Source organism: Alternaria postmessia, assembly GCF_024291825.1.
Source record: "Alternaria postmessia strain BMP 2775 chromosome Unknown scaffold_221, whole genome shotgun sequence".
In the NCBI taxonomy this organism is placed as follows: Eukaryota; Fungi; Ascomycota; class Dothideomycetes; order Pleosporales; family Pleosporaceae; genus Alternaria; species Alternaria postmessia.
The window spans coordinates 1-18,905 of NW_026260294.1; the positions used below are offsets into that span (position 1 = coordinate 1).

The 18,905-nt window shown below is 50.7% G+C and overlaps 8 protein-coding genes across 8 annotated transcripts; 5 read left to right on the forward strand and 3 right to left on the reverse strand.

The window, feature by feature from the left end:
• Window positions 1-426: 426 nt before the first annotated feature.
• Window positions 427-1,468, reverse strand: J4E82_011515 (uncharacterized protein; the record flags this gene model as incomplete). Its single annotated transcript, XM_051737719.1, has 2 exons — window positions 427-1,313; window positions 1,387-1,468. 2 exons carry the CDS (start codon window positions 1,466-1,468, stop codon window positions 427-429), a joined length of 969 nt encoding a protein of 322 aa, XP_051582515.1.
• Window positions 1,469-1,730: 262 nt separating this feature from the next.
• Window positions 1,731-2,770, reverse strand: J4E82_011516 (uncharacterized protein; the record flags this gene model as incomplete). The annotated part of the gene is made up of 2 exons (XM_051737720.1): window positions 1,731-2,273; window positions 2,330-2,770. 2 exons carry the CDS (start codon window positions 2,768-2,770, stop codon window positions 1,731-1,733), a joined length of 984 nt encoding a protein of 327 aa, XP_051582516.1.
• Window positions 2,771-3,044: 274 nt separating this feature from the next.
• J4E82_011517 (uncharacterized protein) lies at window positions 3,045-3,391 on the reverse strand (the record flags this gene model as incomplete). Its single annotated transcript, XM_051737721.1, has 2 exons — window positions 3,045-3,248; window positions 3,317-3,391. 2 exons carry the CDS (start codon window positions 3,389-3,391, stop codon window positions 3,045-3,047), a joined length of 279 nt encoding a protein of 92 aa, XP_051582517.1.
• A 656-nt stretch (window positions 3,392-4,047) lies between these two features.
• On the forward strand, window positions 4,048-5,457 carry J4E82_011518 (uncharacterized protein; the record flags this gene model as incomplete). The annotated part of the gene is made up of 1 exon (XM_051737722.1): window positions 4,048-5,457. One exon carries the CDS (start codon window positions 4,048-4,050, stop codon window positions 5,455-5,457), a length of 1,410 nt encoding a protein of 469 aa, XP_051582518.1.
• A 3,509-nt stretch (window positions 5,458-8,966) lies between these two features.
• J4E82_011519 (uncharacterized protein) lies at window positions 8,967-10,289 on the forward strand (the record flags this gene model as incomplete). Its single annotated transcript, XM_051737723.1, has 1 exon — window positions 8,967-10,289. One exon carries the CDS (start codon window positions 8,967-8,969, stop codon window positions 10,287-10,289), a length of 1,323 nt encoding a protein of 440 aa, XP_051582519.1.
• Window positions 10,290-11,792: 1,503 nt separating this feature from the next.
• On the forward strand, window positions 11,793-12,571 carry J4E82_011520 (uncharacterized protein; the record flags this gene model as incomplete). Its single annotated transcript, XM_051737724.1, has 2 exons — window positions 11,793-11,800; window positions 11,923-12,571. The coding sequence occupies 2 exons, from the start codon at window positions 11,793-11,795 to the stop codon at window positions 12,569-12,571; spliced, it is 657 nt and encodes a 218-aa protein (XP_051582520.1).
• Window positions 12,572-15,012: 2,441 nt separating this feature from the next.
• J4E82_011521 (uncharacterized protein) lies at window positions 15,013-15,966 on the forward strand (the record flags this gene model as incomplete). The annotated part of the gene is made up of 1 exon (XM_051737725.1): window positions 15,013-15,966. One exon carries the CDS (start codon window positions 15,013-15,015, stop codon window positions 15,964-15,966), a length of 954 nt encoding a protein of 317 aa, XP_051582521.1.
• Window positions 15,967-18,305: 2,339 nt separating this feature from the next.
• J4E82_011522 (uncharacterized protein) lies at window positions 18,306-18,741 on the forward strand (the record flags this gene model as incomplete). Its single annotated transcript, XM_051737726.1, has 2 exons — window positions 18,306-18,420; window positions 18,473-18,741. Coding segments are annotated over 2 exons (384 nt in total), but the record flags the coding sequence as incomplete, so codon positions are not given.
• Between the last annotated feature and the right edge of the window lie 164 nt (window positions 18,742-18,905).

Genomic DNA, 18,905 nt, shown 5'->3' on the forward strand with positions numbered 1-18,905 from the left:
GGATCAGAGTGTGAGCTCTGGACGTGTGGGATGAATCGTTGTTGGTGAATCACGATATTATGAAGGGTGTGGATTGGATGTTTTAGTTCAAGCATAGATACCTGACAGACATGAATGATGGGAAAAAAGTTATACGTTTTACCTCTTGTAATTCCTGGGAGTAATATCAGGGTTTCATATTGAATGTGATGAGGTATGGGTGTCTGAGCGGTATTTTCCTTCTCAATCTAAATCCGTGAGTACATTCATGGTACTGTACAAGAAGTGACGGACCATCTTTAAATTCATTTGGAAAAGGTAAAAGGCGAGTCGAACATGTCTCAGGATGCTGATACAAGACACTCAGAAGACGCCATAGATCCAAGTAAACTTTCTACCACGACTACCTCTACAATCCCAGATCCCAACCCAACGTCTAACAACTCCCTAGTACACAGCAGGAAACACACTCACCCTCCCACCATCAGTAAGCTGCGTAGTCCCATTAACATACGCTCCACCTTTACCAACCAAGAAAAGCATCAATCCGCTAATATCACCAATCCCGCCCATCCTCCCCTGCGGAATCTGATTCGTGCCATAAACCGGGTGTATACCAGCCGTCATCTCACTCGGATAAGGCCCGGGAGCAACGATATTACTCCTGACGCCCCACTCTGACAAAAACGTCGCCATCATCTTGCCCAAGTGTGCCGCCGCCGCTTTACTAGCGTTGTACGCCAGGCCCGCGGATATCCAGCGCATGTACGACGCGACGGACGCGACGGTGATGATGTGCGCCATGCGGTCGTCGTCGGTGTCGATGCCGTTGGCTGACGCAGCGGCAGTATCGCGCGCCCGCGCATTGCCTGTGCCTGTTACTTTGCCCGGAGCCCACCCGCGGCGTGTGTTTGCTGCTTCGAGCAGGGGGAGGAAGGTAGCGCTGACGCCGATGACGGATTGCGTGTTGATAGCCATGGCTTGGGACCAGTCGTCGTAGCCGGCGACCATGGTGTCGGCGAGTTGTTGGATCGAGTCTGCTTTGTAGATGTCGGCGCCGTTTTTGGGTCCGATGACACCCGCGTTGTTGATTAAGACGTCGACGTAGCCAATGTCCTTTTTTATGGTTTCGGCGGCGGAACGGACAGAGGTCAGGTCTGTTACGTCGCAGGGGATGCCGTGGACGGAGCCGCTGCTGCTGCTTTGCGAGGTGCGCGGTGTGTTGGATTGGAGGTTGTTGGCGGCTTTTTCGAGCACGTCGGCGCGCCGGCCGAGGAGGTATACGCGTTCAGCGCCATTCTGGTGGAGGGCAGATGCGATGGCGAGACCGAGACCTGATATGGTGAGCTTGCTGTTGACGTGAGGGCGCGGGGCTTAGTGGGGTAGCTCGAAGCTCGAGGGACGTACCGCTGCCTCCGCCTGTTATGACTACGACTAGTCCTTTCGCTGAGAAGAGATCGGCTGGCCTGATTGGCGTTGTTACATCCATGATGGTAGAGTTGTAGATGGTGTAGTGGTGACTCGAGCTATCTCGAAAGAAAGTACCTCCATACGGAGTACAACGTCGGACTCGGTTTACTCCGACATATTTCGATACGATTGCGTCACAGAAGACGGGAACAAGCCCGCTTTGTAATGATGGTTCCGAGGGATATACTGTGCGTGAACTTTCCAATTATGGTGGGTATCATATACGAACCTGCAGACCTAATGCAACGCCACTCTCGTTCTATCCTGCTCCTACGACAAAACTAGCTGATGCCCCCGACAATCTTCAATCCCAGGTTTTCCGCCGAATACGCCAGTATGTACCGGCATGGATGCCAGGCGACATGTAGTGCCGGTGTCGGAACATCAATCGTGTGTACAATCTCGCCAGTATGGACGTGCGCAATACGAATCTTCTTCTCCTCCTTGTCGTCGGAGCCAGCAGTGACGTAGCTGCCGTCAAAGGAGAAGTCGACCGACTTGATGATACCGCCCGTCAATTCCAGTGTCCGTGTGCATATCCATTCCTGTGTGTCCCAGAGCGAGATGAGCGCGTCACCACCACCAGCCGCCAGATACTCGCCGCTGGGTGATAATGATACGGCGTAGCATGCCGAGGTGTGAGCATTGAGTGTGAGCGTGTTCTCAAACGACGGGTATTTCAGGAGTCGCACGCTGCCATCGCCGACTGTCGAGTAGAGGTGGTTGCCTGACCAGTCGAAGACGCATTGGTTGGTTTGGTAGACTTGTTGGTGCTCCGAGACGACGCTAAGCGTCGATCGATCAATGGTGGCGAGGAGATTGTCCTAAGAGAGATATCAGCACGTGCGGTATCTACGAGTTTTGCGTCATGCAATCACACCTTTCTTCCTGCGACCAGTCCGTTGCCATCTGGTGTCCACGCCAGCGTAAACGGACATTCGCCAACCTTGACTTCACCCACGCTAGCTTTGGACCGTATATCCCAGAACCTGACCATGCCATCTGAAGTAGCGCTTGCCAGCTCGTTCTCGTTGATTGGGTGAAAGGAAACGCGCTCTAGCGAGGCTGTTGTATTGGGCGTGCGCAACTCGGTCGAGTTCTTGGAATTCGTCTTTTCAGGGTTCCAGATGCGCAGTGTCCTGTCCGCGGCACCGGTTGCAATAAATGTACCAGACGCATTCCAGGATATTGAGCGGATGTAGTGCGAGGTAGATACGGCGTTTGGGCGGGGACTGTCTTGGTAGACTGATGTTTTGAGCTTCCTGAAGTGTTCGTGGAAAGCGTCTGACTTGATTGAGCGCGCGCGTATCGGGGGCGCCATGGTCCGTTTGGTAGCAATGCGACAGCCGTGTTGTGTCGTGTATGGGTTGGCGCTCAATTCGAGAAGCTCAAGCTCAAGCTCATGTCACACGGACCATGCTTCACCAATTCACCAACCGGAGCTCAGGGTCCTTCACAATGCGACAAGCAATGACGTACCAGCACATCTTGAATCGCCATGTAGAGACACAAATACATGGATATGCGCACATTTGTCCTTGTTTGGGATTTGGTTTCTCATTAAATTATCTCATTGCAGCGAGCATGGTTGCCGCCTATTGCTTCTTACTCTCAGCTCCCTCCTTCTGCATGCCCTCGCAGCCGACGAGGTTCCCTGCCTTCTCCTCGATGCCTCCCATGCCTTGTTGGTTGGGATCACGGTTCGCTGATGCCGCCTTCATTGCGTCGACAGCTTGCGACTTGTCTTGCGCGCCCGATGCCTTCCATGCCTCAGCACCGGTAACGTTTCCGATGGTCTCCTGTTGACAAAGTCAGTATTCAGCACTGCGGTAAAGTATCTGTGTATCAAGGCATCATAGTGTCATACCTCAGCAGCGCCCTTGACGTATTGGGCGTGGGAAGAGACAAGGCCAGGGTTGTTTGGTGCGGGTGGTGCAGACATGTTGATGTGTTGTGTGATTGCAGTGATTGTGTGGGGAGAGGCTTATACGCTGGTCTGATGCGTGAATAAGATAGTTCAGAGGCGTTTGGATGGTCGATAAACTGCAGTAGCTAGAGGTCTGGATACTATATCAAGAGACGGTTACGTTGACGTCATCAAAAACACGTCACATGGCGACGCGCTCGAGCTCACGCGTGGGCATAAGCACTGGACCCTTCTTTTGCGACAGCTCTAACAACAGTCTCGTTCTGACTATGAGCATCTCCATCCAAACCGCACGGCTGTCAATGATGGCGTCATTGCTTAACGCGCTTTGTTCCCGAGGTCGGCTACATGAGTTCGGAATCAAGAACTTCGCAGTTCCGTTCACGCGAGTAAGAAGGCCTGAGGCATCCATGTTCTTGAGTATGTTTGTGCGAACCATCATACACACGAGTGATATTCAAGATCGACATCCTCTCGTAGGAGCACCTGCTGTATCAGGCAAGTGTCCATGTACCTCGGTAACTATCTAGACTCGTTGTTACTTACAAATCAACGACATTGCGTGCTCTAGCACAGATTTCTTGGGTATTTCCTCTAGCATTGCCTTCTATTTCTACCATAGACCTTTGCACATCAATCGTCGGACCGATTCCTAAGGCTCAACACCCAACATGGCACCACAAGACTACAACAACGGCGTCCCAGGCCTGCCCTACTTTACTCCAAAACACATCACCAGTCCAGGAACACCAGCTCCCAATGCCCAGCAAAATGGATCAACGCCGACACTGTTCACACCCCTCACGATCCGCGGCACCACGCTGCGCAACCGTATCTTAGTAGCACCCATGTGCCAGTACAGCACCGCATCTGAGGGGCCGACCACAGGCGCGTTGACCGATTACCACATCGCAACGCTCGGCCACTACGCCCTCAAAGGCGCGGGCTTAGTCTTCATAGAAGCAACCGGTGTGCAAGCCAACGGTCGTATATCGCCAAACTGCCCCGGTCTATGGAGCGACTCCCAGATCCCCGCACTGCGAAGAGTGTCGGACTTTATCAAAAGCCAAGGAGCCCAGAGTGGCATCCAACTAGCTCACGCAGGAAGGAAAGCCAGTACGTGCGCACCCTGGATTGCTGGTGCGCAGAAAACAGCTGGTGGGACAAGGAAAGTCAGCGTAAAAGCCGACGTCGATGCAGGTGGCTGGCCATCCAACGTCGTTGGTCCCATGGGCGGCCAAGAATGGGCATGGGACGAGAAGGCAGCAGACGACGAGAGCAGCGGATATTGGGCGCCTCGAGCCCTGAGCGAAGAGGAAATTGGCGGATTGGTCCAAGACTGGGCCGCCGCAGCGCAAAGAGCAGTCAAAGCCGGCATCGATGTGATTGAGATACACGGTGCGCATGGCTACCTAATCCACCAATTCCTCTCGCCCGTCACGAACCAACGAACGGACAAGTACGGTGGTTCCTTTGAGAACCGCACACGCATCCTCGTCGAAATCATCAAAGCGATTCGTGCCGTCGTTCCGGACAGTATGCCCGTGTACCTCCGCATCAGCTCTACCGACTGGATGGAAGAAACAGAAAAGGGCAAGAAGCTCGGTTCCTGGGACGTCGAAAGCTCAATCCGCCTCGCCAAATTGTTGCCAGGCCTAGGTGTGGATCTCCTCGATGTGAGCAGTGGGGGGAACCACCCGGAGCAGAGAATCAACATGTTTGATTCAAAGGACTACCAGATTAAAATCGCCGCGCAGATACGCGCAGAACTGAAGAAGGAGAACCTTGGTCTCTTCATCGGTGCCGTGGGCCTCATTACTGAAGCGGAACAGGCGAGAGATATCGTCGAAGAAGGTGGAGCGGCTGATGCGGCGGCCTCCCAAATCAGCGACACGGAACTTGCAAAGGAGGCTAGGGCTGCGGTCAAGGTTACTGAGGGTAAGGAGCCGTTGGCGGATGTTGTATTGGTTGCCAGGCAGTTTATGCGCGAGCCCGAGTGGGTGTTGAGGGTTGCGTGGCAGTTGGGTTTGGATGTTGCGTGGCCGAATCAGTTTTTGAGGGTGAGGTTTCCGAAGTTGTAGAAATGATTAAGGGACTTCTATAGATTGGGCGGATGTGACAGCTACATGGAAGGTCGCTGTGTACATGTCGCACCTGCATCTGGACATTACGAATCATCGTTCAGAGCGCATGAGTATGTGTTCTGGGAGACACGACTTCCTGGCTGCTGTCAGGTTCGATCTAGTACAGATTGGGTGTAGCCATAGCGTTTAGAAGAAACGAGTTCCCTCAGTCCTTAACGACATGGCTCCTCGTGCGATATTCGTTCCATGAACGACCTTGAATCAAGCCTATGTCACTGGAGTAAGCGGAACAAATTACCTAGGAGTGGTGTTCTATGATACAGCTCTGTGCCACCTCGCCTGCTGTGAGACGTTGCCGATGACTACGCCGCACACCAACATGATGCTGACATGTAGTGCGCAGCCTTGTGGGTAACGGGCTCCGTCGACAGTTTACACTTCCGAGATTCCTAGCAATGCGACACTGACCTTACCTGTATAAGATATCAATCGACTGTAGCAGCGACTCGTTGCGGTTGCAAGAGTTCATCAGACGCCCCCAGACCGCTTTGCCATTCTTTCCCACACCTAGAATAGCGAAGAGGTCAACTTCCAAGCCTTCAACGACCTCGCCACGCGCACCACGGCCAAGGACTGCACAACGATCGAGCGCACATGGCGCGAGGCCCAGCGATGCGGGTTTGATTACGTCTGGATCGATTCGTGCTGCATCAGGAATGTCGACCAGATGACATGCCGTACGAAAGTGGAGGTGGTTGCCGCCACAAAAGATGGGCAATGAAGTTCCAAAAGAACCTTCTCATGTCGTAACATTGCTTCCCTACTCAACCCTTTAGGTGAGTACAACCCTAAGTCACATATGCCCTGACTGACCCAAAAGTAGGCCAGATATATCGGTAAGCGCCTGGCTACAGAATGCAGCTAAGCATACATGGTAGGATAGTTCCTTAGCCTTGCTCTAACTAAGCTAAACCATAATGAAGTTCTCGATCCTATCCTCGGGCATACTTTCCAGTGCTTCACCTGACATGATACCATATACAAGACAATATCCGAGGAATTCATATCTCTCAGATTCTAACTTTCTTAGAACGTACGGCATTGCGCCTCCAAACAGCAAACAGACAATATCCCCCATTTTTAGCTGAGGGGGACCTAGACCAAGAAAGCCGTCTTGTGAAATGAAAAGATTTCGCTTTTTCGTGAAGCTTTTGAAGGTTTTTGAATCAAAAAGCCCTGGCCGCAAGGCAATAGGCCAGGACTCCTGGAATGGCCCCACGCATGACCCCGTCATATCCTTGGTTGCGTTTTGTGGAAGGGCCGCCGGCTGTTTGCAGACAACGTCCCAGAATTTGCAGGGTCTGTTGCCTACACAGATTGATTGTGATGCGTCTAAGTCTAGAGTGCTCTCGTAAACCTCTGCGAATGTTTCCTCCGTTGTTGGATATGGATCCACAAATTGACTGAGCATTTTTCGGTGTTCCAATATTGAAATTTCACCATCGGCCATGACTGGACTCAGCATCGATACTGTGAATAGCTTGATGCCTCTAACAAGTAGCGGTATCTCGTCGTCATCAAACAGAAATGGATCTGGTGGATTGAGGTATGGCTTGGCTCTAGTGGCAGCACAGAAATTGGGATTCTCATAGAAAGCACCCGATGTTCCTCGCCAACTAGGCACCCAAGACGGAAGATTCAGCTTCTCGTTGAACTTGAAGTCTACGACAAAATCAAGAAATGAGATCTCTGTCGCACTCCGCCCTAACGCTGTTTCTTTTGATAGTTCGTTGGAAACTCTTGATAGTTGACTGCTCCTCGCCCAGAGTTGCGTTGCGTTCAGGTAGACCTTTCGTGGTGACAAGCTATAGTCGATAAGATCACAAGTAGTACAGCCTTGAATTTCCGAGAGGATGTTGAACATAGCAAAGATCGTATCTCGTGGGTCTGTCACCCCTCGCATAGTGAACAGCATGAATAGTCGACCAAACGTCCTACTCCTAGCGGATTCACCTGCTGCTTGCAGAATGTTGTCCGCAAATTCTCCGAGTTCTACTTCCTGGATTTCCATGGTGATGAACAAGCGCCAGAAGAGATAGGATTTTCTTGCGCATTCCATATCGACCGTTTGGCGACAACGTTCTAGCCCTAGGTAGCGTGACCAGTCTCCATAAGCCGTGAGGAATTCACATGCGTTCGCAAGGTCAGTCCAGAGCATGGTCTGATTCCCACAGACTAATCGAGCTTCCGTGGAAGCTACGATCTCTTGTACTATCCATGTCCGATCAAACCATCTACACATCAATAGATGTAGACCAAAGGCGTCCCCTGCATTCATCGCTACGTCAACGGGAAGATGAGGTAGCAGTAAAGGCCAGTTTACTTTTCGCTGATTGTACCTGCCGTCCTGCGAAACCTGCAAAAATCTGTCTATATTCTCATCCTTGACTGAGGCAAAAATTCTACCAAGATCAAAAGCTGACTGAGTATCTTCGTCCTCTTCGCCAAGATATATTAGAGTCTCTTTTGCGCAGTAGTATATGTCATGCATCATTCGCACTTGTGCTGACTTCTCTGCATCGTCGGACTGATTGATGCAAATCTGATCAATCCAGAAGAACCTGGTCCATACATGATCTTTCTCGTTGCACCCTGCTCCTTGCCTGACAACTTGCAAGATATCAACGAGCATCCAGAATTGTGAGTATGGAATTAACATCGTATCTCCGTTCCCGTCAGGATTGAAACTTAGGCAGTGTTGATTTGTGGCTGGACTCGTGCACGGTACTTGCAGATTATCCTCAACGTTGAATCCTGGATCCCAAGCGTAGGAAATTGCTGTGTATTCCATCATGATATTCGTAAAAGGACGATCTCGATCACCTGAGAGTCGTGCAGGTATAAGGCTGAGCACCATATTTTCGACATTATCATCTTGAACAGTGACAGCCAATATACGGATTTGTCCATCATCTAAAGGTGGTAAATGATGACTTCGCGTGATCGTTCGAACACTTGGATATAATTCTTCCCGGGGACCGGTAGGACCAGAGCACATATGTATACTCTTACTGTTCGTAGATCTTGATTCGTATTGCATGGTTGATTGTCTTTGCTAATAGCCGGATAGTATCTTGAACTGAATTAAAAATTCCAAATGAATTATATGAATGTTGTCCGATGAAGAGATCACTTTGTCAACTTTGCCCAGGGAATCTTGCGGAACGGATGTATGAGTCGCGATCCAGGTTGCAACGATGCGGGGTCAAACCTCACGGATGAGGGGATGGGAGCCTAATGGGCCAAGATGACGTACCATACGCCGCGGCGCCCAGCCTATTATGATTCAACAAAGACCCAAGGAATAAAACCGTACTTTATTCGCATCGCTTCCGATAGCTCTGCTGGGGTGCTGATGCTGCATCGACAAGACCAACAATGCCGAACTTTGTCTCGTTTACCTCGCCGATTTCGATGCGAAAACCACTGGTAGCGATCGTGATGCTATGCTGCGTCGCGACCGCTGGTTCTCACGTGGATGGACAATGCAGGAGATTATCGCTGCGCGAGCCGCGAATTTCTACGATCGTGCGTGGTGCCAATTCGGTACGCGAGAATCTCTACGCGACATACTTGCATATATCACGAACATTGATGTAGAGGTTTTCACCCCACCTGAGGGCCCGGATGCCATGAGTACTCGTGACCTGCTTGATGCTATTCCCGTCGGCCGTCGCATGTCATGGGCAGCATCTCGTCAAACGACCAGGCCTGAGGATATGGCATACTGTCTGATTGGTCTGTTTCAGGTCAACATGCTAATGCTCTACGGCGAGGGTGGAGAACAAGCATTTATTCGACTCCAAGAGGAAATTATACGCGACAGGAATGATCTCAGCCTGTTCGCATGGCGAGCAAAGGATTCTTCAACGCACCGTGGTATTCTCGCCCGCAGTCCGGATGAGCTTGTTGGGCTGAGTAATCTTCAACTCGAACAGGACATCAAATTCAACCCTGACTTTGCCATGTCTAACAAGGGACTGCGCATAAATACATTCTTAAAGCTTGCTGGAGACAGGTTTCCGGGAGAGGTTATAATGCCACTACACTGCTATACTGAAAAACCCATGGGTGAGATTGTGCCGCAAACTGGGGTGTTTCTCAAGCACGAAGGCGCAAGCGTGTATGTCCGAACAAGGCCCCAGTCGTTCGCGCTACTGACCGATTCGACGCCCGTCTCAAGCAGCAATACAATCTTTATATCCAAACGTGTGCGAAGAGCGGCAAACACTGCAGTCCATGCGAAGCATCCGAATGAAAATGGCAGCAATCTCGGTGCAATCTATTTCGGAACCACAGGCGTCCAGTCCGGACACCATGTCGTACCCAAGCTGATTGAAGTCGAGCCCAAAGACCTTTGGGATGCTCAGAATAACTGCTTTCTCACACGCGACTTGCGAAACTTGACCGCATTTCTTCGATTCCACGTTGTGGGGCTAGTCAACTACCCAGGCGAGTTTGTAGTAGTATGTGGCTTCCCTGAAAAGAAACCGCCGTGGGTCTTGTTAGCCGATGCAACGGAGGAGCTGTTTGAGGCCGCGGCAAGCCATGACTTTCGACGATTGGCCAATCTTGGTGCGGCAAGACGAAATTTGAGGCCTCGGCAACAGTATTTGTGTGCTCTTATGGGTAACAGCACCTCACCGGTCAAATATGCGTCGGTAAAGCTACAGTGCGATCAACAAGCACGTAATAGGGAAACGGCTTTATCATTGAAACTCAGCATCTCCAAGGGTAGCCGAGCGACCGGCTTCTTATTTGGACACTAACTCGATGACTAATGAAGTATAGACTGCATCTGTATACAACGCTGGTTGCTGCCCGTACTGCCACTGTTCATTCGCTTCGACGGCGTGGTATATCACAAGACTATCATAGCTATACATTATTCATTACCACATCGACTATATCCTTTTGTGAGAAATCTATTCCTCGATAGTTTTCATTGATATTTCTATCTTTTAAAGCGACGACTACACTTGACATATGCCTCCCTTAGGGAATAGATGTCATACTCGAACGTTAACCATCGTGCATACTATATTCTACAAATAACGCTACCTAAGACCCTCTACCGAGTCTCGATACAAACATCATATCATCAAATGCTCTGCTGGTTGCGACAAACGAGGCTTTGGTTTCGGGCCGTTACTGTTATATATTCGGGAATGATGAGATCCCGGATAAGGAAGCGGGGGCAATGGGTACTTTGCGTTCGATGACAAAGCATGCTGTGTGAAGGACTGCAGTCAGATCGATTGATTTGGTGTGTGGGGCTCCTCGACACCATTAGCCGAGCCTATCATCTCGTAATGCTCACCTCTCCTACCGCATTCCTGTTCGTGGCGTTGGCCCCCAATGCGAGCCCGTTTCAGCTTAGTCGGTTGGTGTAGTGTAACGCTTGGCTGCCGTACAAAAACGCATCTCAAAAGATCTTCAACCTCACTTAATCCCTCAATACATCTCGCTACCCGGCTTAGGCGCTTTCGCAAGTTCAGATAAATAATCAGCTTTCTGATCTCTCTTTGCTTAAGCTTCGAGCCACCGAACCCACCTTCAGCCATGAGTCGCAAGGCTGAGCCTGAAGAAGAGATGATAGAACTACCGTACGTGTGCCCAACTAAATCTTTGAGCGGATACTGACCTTTGTAGGCGGCAAGATATGAACACTGCACTCTTGGACAATCTAGAAGACGAAGGAGCAACGCCTCCCAGACAGCGCGGCTTGAAGGTAAGAGACTGGATGCGTCAGCTACGGTTACAAAGACTCCTCATCAGGATCGGCCGGCCCTCTTCTCTAAGACACTCCGCAGAGCGTCGCAGGTTCGCAATATACCACAGCCGAAGATTGGCGATACTACACGTGCTGCTGCATCTCATCCCGGTCGGTGGAGCTATGGCGCTTCTCTACCTACAATGGTCGAGCTTCTTTCCCAGCTTCACTTTGCCAGCTAATTCAACTGTCCTAAAATTTGTCGCTAAGTTTCACGAATTGCTTATGCAAGTCTCGATTGTAGAAGTTACAGTTTGCATCATGCGCACTGAGGCCTTGCGCAATTTTGTACCTCTAGGAGCATTATCCGGCATTGCGCAGGCAACGCAGCTATCGTTTATCTGGTCTCTAGACTTTATTTCTCTTTTTGTGTCTCCAGCTCTCTACGGTTGGCGCAGAGTCTTATTTGCTATAGCGATACCAACCTTACTCATCAGTACCGCTCTGATCGGACCTTCGAGCGCAGTCCTTATGATTCCTCGCTCGGGTAGTGCTCGCGATGCCGGAGTTTTCACCTTGTACACAAATGCTTCGTATGAGCAACTGTTCCCCTCTACTATAGGTAGAGCGAATGGTCTCCAATTGTTAGTTCTAGCCCTTTCTACATACACTCACTGACCACAAGGCAGTGATTGGAGTATCGTCAACCCTTCGATGATCCACTATGACCCGCGCAAATGGACTACCGTTGATAACGGAACCGTAGTTGAAATAGTCTCCGAGTACGGGGGAGCATGGCCAGAAGACCTCATATCCCAGACTCTACGGCCTGTAAGATTACGATATAATGAAACTAAGTTAGACGCAGAAGTACAAATCAGTAACGCGACTGCACCGACTGGTTTTATACGGCACCAGTTCTACCACCTTGCTAACACCGATTTGAGCTACATTATGGACGGTAACTACACGCTCTCGGTGTACGCTCCACAGCCCGTTGTTCAGGTCATGTGCAACTTGATTTCTGAGGGATCGTTCGAATCGGACACCGAAGTAAAATACATTCAAGATATTACGCTTAGAACTGCTACAATATCGACACTTGGCACGTTGATCCAGAAGCTAAATGATACTGGCGAAATGTCCGTCAGTGATCAGAATTGGACTATCCACTCTTTTGAGCCTGTATGGATAGCTGCGCCCGAGTTAAGATCTCAAGCATGGATTGGCATATTCTTCCAACACTTCTTCAAGTCATTTGATCTCAGGCCTAACGAGACAATCAGAACTGAACCGATAAAGCTGTCTGAGATGGCATCGTCAGTACAAAGCTTGTAGGGATATAACTATTGGGAAATATCGACTTGCACCATTAATGCTTCATGGAACAACTCTGAGGCAATCTACTTCGGAGAACAAGGTATTGCATACAGAAATCCGTACCCTATGCCTCCGTGGACTACTAGGGCGCTAAAACCCATAGTTCTGAATTATGATGATATCAGCGAGCTAAGGGACCCGAAACTTCTAAACGAGTTGACACCTAGAGACCTCGAACTGAGCGGTGAACTGAGCGGTGCACTCGCCGTGCCGTTGGCAGATGCCATCTCAGATATCCCAAGATTGTCTTACGACTTGCGCTGGGACGAAGACGCGTTGAGTACGCGTGTGAGCAGTATGTCTAGTTTTCGCTTCATCTATACCTGGTACGGTTTCGGCTATGGGAATCATTCCACATCTATTCGCCTCTCGATGGCTGTTCTGGGCTTCTACTGCGTCATCACTGTCCTTCACCTCGCCTATATACTATTCACAGGCTATAGCTCTACAGCCTAGAATTCTTCGATTGAGCTTGTGGCTCTCGCTCTACAGTCAAAACGACCTAATCATCTGGGAAACGTTTCTGTGGGCATCGACAATCTTAGTACTTTTAACAAAGGGGCTGGCATACGTGCGAATGGAGACAATGAGTTGGAGCTCGTGTTTGCCCACGATCGTGACATTGGGTCAAGGGGTCTGCGGAAGGTGCAAATGAATAAAGAATACTAAGACTGACGATTATGAGCAACCGATTCCCGTCTGGCGAGCTTTATATGCATCATGAGCTACGCAGTGTAGCTGTGCAATCACGCTTCTTAATCTCCACCGCTGTCTCTTTATCGAATTAAGTTAGAGGTCAACAGACGTTATAGTTAGCTTCAACCTAAGTATAGTATACGGAAACATCTCATGCATTGCTACTATCACTTTAATTTAACTTCTCACCTTCAATAAAGTGAACGCAAGGATCGCACATCGTTCGTTCGCAGACGAGAAGATTAGAATCAAATAACAACATCAACATCACTGACCGTTGGGGCGGACCCAATTTGAAGTTCATTGTCCCACCAGGCCTACGATGTGAAGCCAAGATTGCAATGTGAGCCTAGAAGACTCTATAGGACGTGTTTGCTATCAACAAGATAAGATTCGAACGTAAATAATCTTGCAGTCGTGCAGATGTCGAAGAAGTGCCTTCACAGATAGCAGAGATGGTCTGCAGTTGAGAATGATTGTCGCCTTGGATCTGATAAGGGCTACATCAGGGTTCCTAGTATGGAGCGTAGTTGGTGTCATGAAGTAAATGGACATCATAGGCTAGAGGGAACTTGAATAGGTTGTTTTGAGCAATACGCGACAATGGCCCCGAACAGTATTTCCCTGCTTTGTCGACCGTAACCAAGGTGGCGCTCCCCGTGATCGTGCAGCAGGCGTTGCAACTGTTAGTCCCGTTGGATGACAAAGGTTCCGACAGCAGCTGCCTGCTATAATGCCGGTCTCAAGGATTAATACAACTCACAAAGAAGATGATAGTCTAGTGTACCGCCGAAAATCAGACTTTCCTTGCCTGCGCACACGATATGTGCTGCAATGGATGCGGAAATTGTACGGAACTGCTGGGGGTTGAGCATGATGGATTGGAATTCAGTTATGCCCAGGGGGAAGAGCGAGGTTGAGACACATGTCGTTTGTGCTCATTGCCTACAGCGTCGATAGTTCTGCGTCGAAGAGCGAGACACCACCAGATCTCTGATTCTGCCTCTTTGTTTTCTAAATCTTATCCGTTCTATTCGTTCTTTTAACTACATCTACTCGGACGCGTTTCCGGGGCATGCGTTACATGTCGAAGATCGTAAGAATCACCCTTGGCCTTGCTCTAAAGCTGACCTAACCGGTTGTACGAATCATGTGCTGTGATGTGCGAACAAGCTTCGTCGAACGGACAAATTATACCCAATCAGCAAGTAGAACTACACTAAAACATACCGGCGATGGCGCATTCATTGCTAGTGAGTGTTCATGCTGCTGATTACTTAACTCCAGTCAAAGTACGTACACGAGTATGATCGCTCGATATATGCTACCGCCTCCAATAAGAGCACGGTATCAAATGCGCTTGAATGCTTGCGACAGCGGCGCGTCGTGACCCAGGGCTTTGGTGCACGACTGCAAAGCATTGCGGAGGTTTTGCAGATGTCGGGGTAGACTGAAAAGAGTGGGACGTCACTACAATCTGTGGGTATGCGCCATCCCCATGTATAAGACGAGAAGCCCACCTGCTAGTAAGTAGACCTCAAAGCACATTTCGACTTGCAAGATGGGAGAACGTTTGAACAACCGCGCCGTTTGGCTCTCTTCTTTCTCTTCTCCGTCGGAAGTTGTTTCTCTACCCATACCCACTGCGACTCAAGGCTCAGCGGTCGTTTGCATTGAAGCAACGTTTCTGACCCCGTTCACGAATGCCGTACATAGTGGCAAGCTCGCTGCCCTTCATCTTAAGCCACCTTTCGTTCCAAACCCAGGAGCCATTGGCCGCATACACGCCCGTTGGGTCGGATTCTGTAAAACTGAAGCCGGGAGATCTGGTGCACGTCGATTCAACGGTTCGCGCAAGAGATGACCCAAAAGTCATAATCTTGCAGGGTCATCATGGGGGCGATGATACGGGTGCGCACCAGAAGCTGATGCATGAATGGCGTGATGGATCACTACAACAATTTCAAAAGGTGCCGTTGGAAAACTGCTTTTTGCTGAATGAGCAACGTCTCTTGGGCGAGTTGACGTACACTTCCGCGGATCTCACTCTCCTCACTGTGTACATGGTAGCGGCCGGTGCACTTATCGAGGCAGCAAATATCAAGGCTGGTGAGACCATCGTCGTTGGACCTTCGGGCGGTTCGTTTGGTGGCGCTGCTGTGGAAATCGCGCTGGCGCTCGGTGCGAATGTCATCGCGTTGGGAAGAAACAAGCAGAAATTGGAAGACATGAAACTCGCTCTTGGGAGTCCGGATCGCCTACAGCACGTGATGACGGGAAACGTAGAAAGCGATGCCGTCGCGATCAAAGGGGTCGCTCCTGAAGATGGTGTCGACGTCTACAATTATTGGACACCTGGGACGCTCGCCACACCACTGTATCTCTCGGCGGCGTCGCATGCCCTCAAAGGTGACGGGAGAGTCGTTTTGAGCGGTGGCGCAAGCGGCGATCTTGTGCTGCCACATCTTGTTATGGTTCACAAGAACTTGCAGGTGACGGGAAGGTGGATGTACCAACCAGCTACAGCACAACTGGTTATCAATATGGTGACAACTGGATTCTTAAAGATTGGGAAAAGAAATGGCGCTGAGGTCGCCACCTTCAGCCTCGATGCACACCATGCCGCCATTGAGAACGCCGCAAAGAACGGAGGTTAGGGTGACTTCACCGTGGTCACTCCGCATGCAAAGTAGACGTCACTCTATTAAGGAGTCAGCAGTTGCGTATAGTTAACTTAAAATCCCGAAGTGTCGATGGTTGCGCATCGTCTTACAAACAGTGCTTGTGTGATTATGCTGAGAAAGCGGACAAGCGGACTCCCGACTCGCCTGCATATTCCCCGAAGCTGAAACGCAAGCGAATAGACACGATGACGGCGACGATCAGTGCCACACACTGGTTGGTTCCGGCTGATGGTAGTCAGTAAAGGATGCAGGCGCCACTCACCATGCGACTCCTGTGAGTACAGACGTGATGCTGGTAGGCGCAGAACAGCAGGTTGTGGATGACTGGTCCCCTTAAGGCTGCAATCGCCTTTGCCTCACCACGACTGTCGCTCGCTACCACGTCGCTCTTTACCAACTGTACGATCATGTTCGCCTCTACTGGGCAATGGCTACTATTTGCGCATGTTTTCGTGTTGGGTGCCGTTGCGCATCGGGACTGGTGGCTGCAAGGCCTGCCCAAATGTTGGCAGGACTGCTTGGGCAACACAGAGGCGGGTTGCGGCTATAGGAAATGTGAGTTGGTGCCTTTATAGCTCCACTGCGGCATGAACTGATGGTTGTGCAGGTATATGTCAGACAAGCGAAAGCAGCGCGTCTTACCTCCCCAGCGCCGTCGCGTGCGCCGTCACCAACTGCGATGCAGACGACTGGGCCCTCGAACTCGTCCTCGGCCCGCTAGAATTGTATTGCGATGCGATAGGCTGTACGATACCGGCAGAGGTGGTGGATGATGCATATGATGCCGTCTCGAGTAGCTACGTGCCGCCATCGACCACGCGTGCCCCTCCTACGACGACCGCCGCTGCACCGAAGCCAACCACCACCACCACCACCACCACCAGCGAAAGCGACGACGATGACAGCGATGGCTTCACAAGCCCAGTTAGCACAATTATAACCCGGACGACCACCGATGGTGATGGCAACACATTGCAGATAGTCGTACCCATAGTAGTGAACCCAACCGGCATCAGTACAGGCAGCATCGTCACGTCTACCGTTGCTGGTGCGTCGCCGACGTCTGCGGTGTCATTGCGCAGCGAAACTGCCCAGCCTTCCGCTCCGGCGCCGACAGCGGGAGCCTCATCGACCGCATCTCCACCTTCATCGGCGACGGGGTCGGGGTCGGATGAGCCAGATCCTCCGGCCAACGGCGATGGAAGCCCTTTCGTGAACATGCAAGCGGGTGCAGGAAGATGGGCGGTGTCGATACCACTTATGGCAATAGGTGCTTTCGCCGTGTTGTGGATGCGCTTATAGCGGGCGATCATCTGTGGTAATGGAGACGTGCCTGTGGCTTCGCTCGAGGCCGAGGTTTGTAGGGCAAGGGTCATTGATCTCGCGTTGGTGAGCGGTGGGCGATCATCCGCAAGCAACATTTGCTTCCTTCCCGGAATGTACGAATGGTCATGATCTCTCCGCGTTATGGGCGTTCTGAGTAGGCGACGATGACCGGGGTATTGTAGTGTTTACTTTTCCCAGGTGAGAGAAGAAGGCGGCAACGACGAAGAATTGCACGAGAGCAACCGCGACCACGATACATTCCTGTACGATACACACACACATGACATACGTTGGACTATGAAATGATATCGCGTCACCCTCGTAGATGAGACTTTCGAAGACCATAACGTTAAAACCTCGTGGCTGCACTTCCAAGAGGCAGCCGATCGCCAAAGTTGCCAGCGTTTGGTTCACACACATCATCCCACCGCTTCGGTACTGCAACCAATCGAGATAGACCCAATGCTAAGTCGCACTACGCATGCGTTGCATAACATTGTTTCTGACACGCTGCACCTTCTTAAGCACCATCATCAACTTTTGCGATTGCATTCGTCCTCGGCTTCCAATTCCATCTCGTGTATTCAGTGGCTTTGCATGTGCTTCCAGCCTCAAGCTCGGCCGACCTCATAGTTCCTCCGTGCACCGACGTGAAAAGCTCCGACACGGCGACTACCCGAAACGGCAACAACAAATCACCGTGCTTGAATTTCACGACAACGACCGAGGCATCTTTCTCTCCAAGCACCAAAGTGGTCCCAACGCGTCAAGGAGGTAGCATTCGGGGCGCGCGAAAGGATTTGCTCTGTTTCAGTGCGTCATTATGCGAACGACGTGGCATGACTTAATTGTTCTGATTCACTATAGATAGAACGAGCTCTCCCGACATCCCAACAACACATACGTCTTCAGCGATCCACGAGAATTCATATACCGTGGTCTTTTTTCGTTCCTAGTTCCTTTCTACTGCTGTAATTTACATCACAATGGCGAATCTTGAGCCCATACCCGGCCCACCTGGCCTGCCCATTGTTGGCAACATTGGAGACATCGACGCAACAAACCCCACACAGTCCATGTGCAATTTGACATTGAAATATGGTCAATTGGCCCCCCGACACGCATGGCAAAAGCAGACGGCTAACGAGTGCAGGCCCTATATGGAAATTCTATCTCGGCGGCGACCGTGTCGTCATCGCGAACCAAGCTCATCTTAACGAGATCTGCGATGAGGAACGGTTCTCAAAGATCATAGCAGCATCGCTTGAACAAGTCCGGAATGGTGTTCACGATGGCCTGTTCACATCGTACGGACCACAAGAGGAGAATTGGGGTATTGCACACCGTGTCTTGCTTCCACAACTAGGGCCGCTGGCGATTCGCAACATGTTCAACGAGATGCACGACATTGCGTCTCAACTCGTGATGAAGTGGGCAAGACATGGTCCTGAGCATGTTATCCAGAGTTGCTATCAGTCAATCAGTCAGTTGTCAGTTCATCTTTGCGGTTCAAACTGTCAGTCTGGAGGTAGTGAACTGACCTGATTGACTGCCAAGACATTTTTTAGAATCGCGAACTGAGACTG